This window comes from Pararge aegeria, chromosome 8 (assembly GCF_905163445.1).
Source record: "Pararge aegeria chromosome 8, ilParAegt1.1, whole genome shotgun sequence".
NCBI classification, from domain to species: domain Eukaryota; kingdom Metazoa; phylum Arthropoda; class Insecta; order Lepidoptera; family Nymphalidae; genus Pararge; species Pararge aegeria.
The window spans coordinates 8,824,702-8,834,348 of record NC_053187.1 but is presented as its reverse complement, the minus strand read 5'-3'; the positions used below and the strand labels follow the sequence as shown (position 1 = coordinate 8,834,348).

The 9,647-nt window shown below is 34.1% G+C and overlaps 1 protein-coding gene across 1 annotated transcript; it reads right to left on the bottom strand.

The window, feature by feature from the left end:
• Positions 1-1,328: 1,328 nt before the first annotated feature.
• On the bottom strand, positions 1,329-7,236 carry LOC120625918. Its single transcript, XM_039893187.1, has 4 exons — positions 6,961-7,236; positions 3,733-3,908; positions 2,909-3,075; positions 1,329-1,794 (listed from the first exon to the last, which is right to left on the bottom strand). The coding sequence occupies exons 1-4, from the start codon at positions 7,127-7,129 to the stop codon at positions 1,599-1,601; spliced, it is 708 nt and encodes a 235-aa protein (XP_039749121.1). The 5' UTR covers positions 7,130-7,236; the 3' UTR covers positions 1,329-1,598.
• Between the last annotated feature and the right edge of the window lie 2,411 nt (positions 7,237-9,647).

Sequence of the window (9,647 nt, the reverse complement as noted above, 5' to 3'; positions counted from 1 at the left end):
AGCCCTGCCACCAGGTACGAGTCCGACATAACCACTGTGCCTCCCCGTGGTGCGGTGGTATCCATGAGGATTTCCCCACGAAACAAAATATTAAAAAAAGTCCTCAAAACATAGGAGGGAGCAGGGATAAGGAGAGAGAGAGAGAGAGAGAGCGGGAAGGTTTGCCCATGATCACGAAGCTGGCAGACGGGGTAATCGTAGCAAATGGTAATGGTACCACAGGGGACGATGCTGCCCGATCTCTGTTATGTTCCCATGAATAAATAAATAAATTTACTACGACACACGTCGCCATCTAGTAAGCCACAAAGTAAGCGTAGCTTGTGTTGCGTAGCGAGTGATGAATAATTTTATGAATAATATACATAAATATTTATAAAATACAGATAAACACCCAGACACTTAAAAAAATATGAATGTTCATCACATAAACTTTTTCCAGTTGTTGGAATCGAACCCACGGCCTTGGTCTCAGAATGCAATGCCCACTGCGCCAATAAGCCGTCAAACGACCCATGGTTGCTAAATACGACACCCGCTGAAAAAGGAGGGGTGGTGACAACTGTATTCTTATCTACCGTCACCAGACGGCTAAATACTGTTCATGATGGATGAAATCAACCAAACATAAAAGCCGTCCACTTATATGCACGATACTATAAATGCTAGCTACCCTCTTGCATTTGATGTAGCATTTGGAATCATAATAATTTACCCCTGAAAAAATCTGCAAAGAAAAATTTTGAAAAATAAATCGCAAACTTTTTATTGTTGTCAATTTTATTACAAATATAAACATATTTTCTTAACGTGCTAATCCATTATTATATGTAGGGTGATAAAAATACATGAAACCATAAATTTATAGTGGTCGTTATCATACTTACTGCTATAGTACATACAAGTACTTTGATAAAGAGGATTTTCTAATGCTTATATCATTACAGATAGGGAAATTTGGTCTAAGGTACCATGACATCGATTTTAAATAAAGCAAAGATTTACATAAATCTCTTAATCTAAATATCTGAATTAAAAATTACAGTTAATGTACGAAGTGGTATCAAAATTTACGTCATAATAAGATATTAATAAAGAAAAATGCCAAAAGAATCGATCTTTTTTTAATTAATTTTTGAACCTTGACTATTAGCATAAGACCTTATGTCTTATGCTAATAGTACTGATAAATATTTTTTTCAGAATTGTTGAATTGTTTCAGAATTATCTTTCTTAATTGTAGGACCTTAAGGTTTGTCATGTGAATAATATAAAATAATACTGCTTTATGCGATGGCAAGAGAACGATACAAAACCTAATAAAAACAAAAACATTTCATGCCAACAAAACCACAAATAGCATAAGACATAAGATTAATATTTAAAACAAAATAAAAATTTAACTTTATATCAGTTTAAATAAAATAAAATAGCGGCCATTTTTTATGCCTAGAGTAAAAATTAGAAGTGAAGTATTTTTTTAAATCGATGCCGATGGAAACTCTTTAAGGAATTTTATTATCTTAGTAAAAGTTTCTATCCTAGTAACTTATACCTTTAATGTATACGTATACGTTGTGGTGTGAGTAATTTAAATTTCATTCAACTTTTACAGCAAAGATTTTTAAGTTTTCGGTGTTGGTGTTAAAGTCGATTTCACATTGTTCTCCAAATTGTTTGTACGGAACCTGATAGAGGCATTCCCAACCTGCTTTGTCTGCCGAGCGCTGGGCCGGCTCACTTGTAAATATTCCACCGGTCACACTCATGCCTTCTTCTTTTGCGAGGAGCATTCTGAAATTTTTAAATATTAATTCAACTCCATTCCTGGGTCACACAAAAAAATACTGGGTTTTCTGTTTTAAACTCAGAGACCAAAGAACCTACCAGGGTTGGAAAATTTGCGTTCATTCACCGTTGCCTCAGAGGCAACGGCGAATGAACGCAAATTTAACGGTACGTTAACGTTAACGGTATGTTAAGCCCCGATTATTTTCACTATCTTAATAGTTAAAGCCCCCCAACCCGTATTAGATAAGCGTATAAATACCTCTCCCTTGAGATAGGAGGTCTTTGCCCAGTAATGAGATACGAATAGGCTAAGGATGATGATAATGAATATTAAATAATCTTTACATTTTAGCAAACTCCCTGGTCTAGCCTGGTTAGAGCTCCAGCCTTTCTTTCAGGGGTACCTGGATCGCCGGCACCCACCTCTAACCTTGTAGGGTTATGTATGGTTTTAATTTATGCAGTTAATATATAAGTTGCTTTAACGGTGAAGAAAATCGTCTTGAGTAAACTTACATGCCTAAGAGTTTTTCATAACGTTCTCAAAGGCCTTTGAAGTCTACCAATCCGCACTTACCATGCGTGGTGGACTATTGCCTGAACCCTTCTCATCTTAGGACCGTGCCTTGTAGTGGACCGGTAATGGGTTGATAATAAAGAGTTCCGTAGCGCAGTTTTAAGTGGAGAGCGAAGTCCCGGGTTCGTATCTCGGCTGGGTTAGTTTGGGTATAATAGTTTTTTATAATTAATTTTGTGTGAGCTTTGATGAGCGTCAATCGATGCTAGTTGCAAAACTACTGACAAAAACATGCCGCCTCGATGACGGCACGATGTTGTAGATACCGATTAGGGGTTTCGATTTTATTTACGTGCCATACACAGCCCTTACCTTGTTAGTTAGCCCTTTACTACGAGTATGTTCGACCACATAATCATTTACTACCAGATTGCATTTAAGAGCTACCTTATAGTTGAATAAAAAAAACAAAACTAATTGATTATTCTTGCCATTATTCGACGTTTTCTAGGGTCGGTGAAACAGGTCATATCCACAATGAATACTGTACCTTGTACCCTGGAAAAACAATTGTTTGTAAAACAATATGAGTATACTTGCCTGTATTTAAGTAGCTCGACAGCTACTCCCAGCCCCCTGTATTCAGGCGTTACAGACAGGCCGGCTCCCATGAGATATTTACTCACGTCGTACTTGTCGTATATTGCTGTCACTTTCATGGCCTCGCTAAACATGCGGAGGGACAACAGCCCGGCTTTTGTTTTAGGCTATTCAAACAGAAATGGGTTTGTTACTTTGCCTGTTTGCAGTATAGTATTTCTGGTAAAAACAGGCCTCACGAATGTTTTAACTAGAATTTTTTTCACCGTTGTCTTTTTTGATACGTACGATAAATGAGCTTTTGCAAAAAGAGCCAAAAATAGAATTAACTTAAAACTATCTTTAATTCGCTTTTTTTACATGGTAATATCCAGAAATGTTTTGGGATAGAAGGCGATTCCTATGACGGTTTAATATTTTTCTTTTAATATTAGTGGAAGAAACTTGTTAGTAAGTTATTCATTCAACTCTCATCGAATAACAAAATAAAGAATTATCTTTCATATTTTTAGGTTTGTCATGTGAATAATATAAAAATAATACTGCTTTATGCGATGGCTGAAAACTATACAAAACCTAATAAAAACAAAAACATTTCATGCCATCAAAAGCACAAATATTACCTAAACGCACGTTATATATTTACGTTTGGAAAATTAGAGGTGGATTTATAATTTTGGAACGGACTGACAAGATAATTTATGGGCCGGAGAGTGACAAAGGTACTTTTTATTCCGGGAAAATACACGGTTCATATGGAATAGTATTTCATGCAGCATATTTAACTATTGTATCATATAAAGATCTTTTTATATAAATCTTACAGGATTGTGATCAACAAAGTGATTTTTCTCCTGCGGCATACACATATTGACCCCAACAAGAGTGCGATCATTTCCATCGTCATGGGAAAGGAAGCATGCCAAACTCATTTTACAATTTATGATCGATTTCAATAGCACGCGATATTCTTGAATAGCCTGCGAGTCCTCTGCCGTACCTGGAATTTCAATAGCAAATTAATTTATTATCACTGTCTGTGAGTCTGTGTTAATTTTCCATGATTGAGCACCCTCTGGGAAATCATTTGTGGTATTAATTTCCGGGATATAATATTAATATTAATTTCAAATTTATCATGCCTGGTGAGTTATTCCTATTACCTATGAAAGAGAGGTCCACTATTAGGTAAAATACCTAATAGTTATACCCGTCAATTTGCTTCATTTTGCAAGCCAATCGAAAGTTGTCTATTATGATTATCTCTATACATTAACGCTACGGTTAAATTTTTTGAGCTCAACCATTTTCAATTTCTATATGATATTCTAATAACTTTAAGAATGTGAAGAACAGCAAGAAAAATCTATTTACTTTTATATTTTTTCATAAACTTACTTAAACTTACACAATACTTTGCCTCCATACATTTTGCTAATTATTGCGAATCAAAATAGTAGGTATCTTTATATAATTGACTAAATAATGAGATTTCTATATCTTGTATTCAATTTCTCACTTAAAATTATATTAAAAAGTATTTATATTTATTTTTTTAATAAAATACAAAAAGGATATTGCTGAAAGAATATATAAAACAATTTCTTTCTTTAAACAATCCTGTGCATAAGACCCTTGATCTAACGACCGAGTGAGACCCTCTTGAGATGTTGGTCAAGACTCTTCTCTAGTAGACCATTGACCGAAACATCTTTATAACGATATATTTCTTGTACGAGAAAGTTATAAATGACGTGTAATAATGGTGTTATCTTTTTAATCACTATCAGTGATCATATTATTTCCTTATACTGTTTACATGATTCATGTGTATGTGCGTATAAGTGAGTTTCTTCATTCCATCATAACTTCTAAATACTTGCACATGTTCACTTTATTTATATATTTATTTGCATCACGCAACAATGCCCATATAAAGATGCATAAAATATAAATAAAAAACATAGTTATATTAGAAAAACAATATACGAACTACATAACCTTACAAAATCTTAAACTGTATAGGTACTGATGTACAGAAATATCAAAAAATACGTTAACCTAAGCAATTATATTTTGTCTAGCTTCTATATAGTGACGTTACATAATGCTCTCAGGCCAAAAGTCCCAACTGAGAAAGATCAAACTGTTTTTCCGGTTTCTGTCCCCCCGCTGATTTCTTAGGGGGACGGATAGGAATAAGAAGTTTGATCTGTCCACTCAACGGGAGCAGGGGGACAGGTCGAAATAATTAGTACAACGAATTATTTTCCTATAATTTAAAATGTATTTATAATTTTGTGGACAGTTCTGTTTATGAGTATTGTCTTGAACTACACAAATATTTTTTGCTTAAAACTTTAAACTAAATATTAAAGTATAACGTCTTACCAGTTTTAAGAGTTTAAGGTCAGAGGTACAGATAGTTAAATAACGTCAGAAGTTCAACTTTAAAACCAGTTACTTAAAAATAGGAAGTGATTGTGACCATAAAACAAGTAAGTAACTTTTTGATATTCTGCGTGGGCTGTTTGTGTAAAGCAGACACTAAATTCTCTTTAATCCTTTAAGCTCGTCGGGTAACTATTAGCTCAGATGGGGTTGTTTGGGCTTACTGCCAGTGACCCCGGATCAACGATGATACAATGTTTATTACCGCCGCAGTAGTTATAGCTTTGGCGTTGTAAAATATAATCGAAAAATTAAGATCAACAATAATACTTTATTTATACGAAAATATGAAGGTTTATCTTTTCAAAGTCAAAGTAAAGTTAAATTTGTTGCACAAAAAGTTATCCCAGGAATATAACGTTTTCGGCGAGATTATTAAAAAGCCCAAAATAAACGCAGAAGTTGTGGAAAACAGCTAGTATTTAATATTATCCGTATGCAAAAAGTATTGTGTAGCTAAATAACTGATGAATAATGTTTATTATTAAAAGTGTTATTAAGTAATTACATATTATTTACACATACACATACATTTAATAGCTAAAATAAAGTAGATCACTCTTCTCCACTTTATAAACTCCATTACAAGAAACTAGTAACTAGGATGTCAACTTTTATTGCCTTCGATTTTCTTACGGCTTCGTGTGTAGAGCAAGAATGATAAAACCGGACGGTTATTTTCGCCAACATAATTGGTTGGAGGGAGTTCTTAGCGAATTTTCTTAACGACTTGGTATTTTCTTGCGTGAAACTCCGACATCGTAAGATGGGATTTGGTTAATTGCAAAAAATCTTCACGTCCCGAGGAGGGTCGCCGCTTTGATTAATGTTTTACAACTGGTGATTGTCATGTTATACATAACGGTATTTTTGGAGTCAAATTGAACAGACGATACAAAGTGTTAATGATAAGTATTTGTCTTCTGGATTATTTGTACAAAATTTAACTAATGGTTAATAAAGTATATTTTTATCCAAACAAACTCAGGTACAAATACATCTATTGTTTCGAAAAAAATCCGCTTAGTTGGAAAACTACTTAAAATTTATTTATTTATGCAAAAAATATAAAAAGTTGTAAAGTGCTGTAAAGTATTATTTTATTTTAAACTTATTACCGGGCAGTCAATTTTAATACCACTTAATCGAAAAGAATACATGCAGTAATGCATTCAAAAATAAGCCTAGACAAGCAGACATACAGAGAAATACCAAAAACAATAAAGTTTAAAAACTTCTATTTGTGTTACTTCATAAAAGAGGCAGTTATGAAATTATAGACAGAAACATTTATTATATTTATTGGTATAGAAAGTATTGAATACAGAATAATTGTATTCATAATATTTTAAAGAGAGGGTTAGGTATTACTTGGAAAATATTTAATGGTATTCTACCATTTTGAAAAATTTATTACAATGTAACTTTAAATTCAAGAAAATGAGGTATAATTAATATAATGTTACAACTATGAGTAATTGTAGATAACACTTACTTCTTTGACATATATCTCTGCTTAAAAAGATTTTGGGACAAAGACAAAAGCTCTAACGAACAATCCATAATCTAATCTAAAACATATTGTTTTAATAAAAGCTTACCAGCTGTGATCCACCAAACATCCTCCCTTATATAATTCCCCAGCATAAATTCCACGGCCTCACTCCACAAGGCTTCAGGAATATCTTCTATTACGAATGCCAAAGTCCTACCATCCTCAGCAATTCTCTCAAAACTACCCCAAATCTTCGGATATTCCCGCGAAGTCATCCTTTTATATTGCAAGTCCGCACGAAGCTTTTAAGCCTTTAAATTTAAAAAGCACTTGTACTGCAGTAAAAGAATAAATTGAAACTGAAGTGTCTTTATAATGCGGGATCGTAGGAATCTGAGTAGGTACAATGTTTATTTGTATAGATTTATCATCTATAGTTTCTCAAGTATCTTATTTCGTTTGTATAAAAGGTGATTCATAAAAGATAACTGTTACGGTAATTCAATATGAATATTATTTACTTGATTTACATTACTATTAAATCAACAACACAACTTTGATAGCTATCAAATCGTTCATTGAACCAGCTCTTTGTCCTTGTGATTATGGTATGGATAATTAGGAATTACGCGGTCCTAGATTCGATTCCTAAATTTGTTTTAGGGATTAGGTTTATCTGTCAAGGATTTCATCACTTACCAATCCAAAGTCAGTGGCGTTCACCCTGATTTTTCGTTGTCACGTCAAGTAAGTGTAAGCCATACCACCTACATACCTATACATACCTGTAATGTTTACGGTATGAAAGATTGATTCAGTAATTGGATTTAATGGAAGTCTTGCACAGTACTAAATAAAAGACTATATCCTATCCAAAGGGATCGCTCAGTGATGTATAAGGCTATACACAGCCAGTGTTAATTATTGACTGCTACCATATAGGCGATAGATAACTACTTGATAGATGCTGTGGAGTTAAGAGTAACTTATTTTTTTCACTACCTCGATCGTCTATATAGAATTTATAATTTTGGATATAGCTGCTGCTGATTACATTACAATATTATTTAATTTTAGTAACACTTCTACAGTTAGCACAGTAAGCGTTCTTATACTTTTTTTTTTAGTGAAGAATGTACAATTTTAAAACTTGAAGCATAAGGTTCATTTAACTGTTCAGCGATATTTGTTCGGTACTCGTAAATGACTACAATCGCGAGTGTGCACATCAGACCACTTTTTTTTTTGGCGAGGTTGAAAAGTTTTATTGCTGCCTTCGACACATGGGCAGGACGGAGATTATGTGGGACTCCCCCCTCTAAAGGGGATATACCCAAACAAAAAACCATCACGGCATGTTCCCAAATATTGGTAAATTTATGCTTAGGACCGGACTTAAGAAAGTGTTCTAGCTCGATGTCAGTCAGTTAATACGGGCATAAGAGTATGGGTGTTACTAAGTAACGATCTTTTCCAATATAAAATAACTTTAACTTTAGAAGACAATAGCAATCTAGCTGTATCGTATAAAATTGCTTGGTGGTACAGTTCTGCCGGTAGGGTGGTAGTCAGTACAAAAACCTCCTACAGGGTCAGCCGCTCTATATTCAGTAACTTCTCTTAATCTGCCACCAAATTACCATGCCTGCCAAATTGTAAATGAATGAATGAGCGAATGAATACACTTTTTTTGTACACCACAGAGAAGATTTACAGATATACAGATACAATAGCACAATAAGAAAGAAGGTACAATTTGGGCGGCCTTACCGCTATATAGCGATCTCTTTCAAGCAACCAAAGACATGCGAGAACAATATGTGTTTTGTATGAAAAAGACTGTTTGGTGAATTGTTGGAAATGGTTTGTCATCCCGTCAGCACACGACAGAGCCAAGATGAACATAATTTTCAAATTGGTCCCTATAAAAAATTAAAACTCAGACCTCCCACTCATAGCGCTACCTACAGTGGTAATCTTATCTTTTATCCGGTAGATCCTGTGAGCCTAGAAGGTCAGAGTGGCTCACGATAATTTCGGATCCACCTGTATAATCACGAGAAACACAAAAAGGTCAATGCAAAGTATTGTTATCCTTGTTAATAATCCTCGTATACAATTGTGGTTGTATCGGAGTACAGTACTATTGTGTTTCAGGTACAAACATGTACCAACAACCTATGTTTACTCATCTATATACGTATAATAAAACTGTAACTTGAAGATTTTTTGTCTGTCTGTCTGTATGTATGTCCGGCCATCACGTGAAACTACTGAGCGGATTTAAAAAAAAATTGGTATGGTGGTAGCTGGTATTCCGGGTCAACATATAGGATACTTTTTATCCCGATAAACAATAAGTTTCCTCCGGGAAACGGGATGAATATTTTTATCAATTTTATTTCATAGCTCGTAAATTTGAACTGATTTTAATAATTCTTTTTTATTTAAAAGTGCATACTAACAAGCATGTACTGTCTTATTTTAATGAAGATCTGATAAATATTGTCGGAGATAAAGGACATAACTCTTCACACTTTAAGATTATACACATGTTATAAGTTTTATGTTATCATCAATAGCCTATACCAGTCCATTGCTGGACTAAATACCCAATGGAAGTGCTTGCCCGTGCTGGGCAGCTGGGTAGTAGTAGTACAGAGGACGCTACTGCCCGTTCTCCGTTATATTTCCTTAGTCGGCTCTTCGATCCTTAGTTGATCTGTGGTTTTATATATTATATGCTTTTATTAATTATATACAACTTATGTTATTTTAGCCAATGACTGCAAA

Bases quoted from the DNA above. Each gene is read 5' to 3' on its own strand.
- LOC120625918 (XM_039893187.1), bottom strand. From the start codon at position 7,129: ATGACTTCGCGGGAATATCCGAAGATTTGGGGTAGTTTTGAGAGAATT. The intron at 3,909-6,960 runs GTAAGCTTTTAT...TTGAAATTCCAG, and splicing joins TGTTTGGTGGATCACAGCTG to GTACGGCAGAGGACTCGCAG. The intron at 1,795-2,908 runs GCAAGTATACTC...TAAAAATTTCAG, and splicing joins GTCGAGCTACTTAAATACAG to AATGCTCCTCGCAAAAGAAG.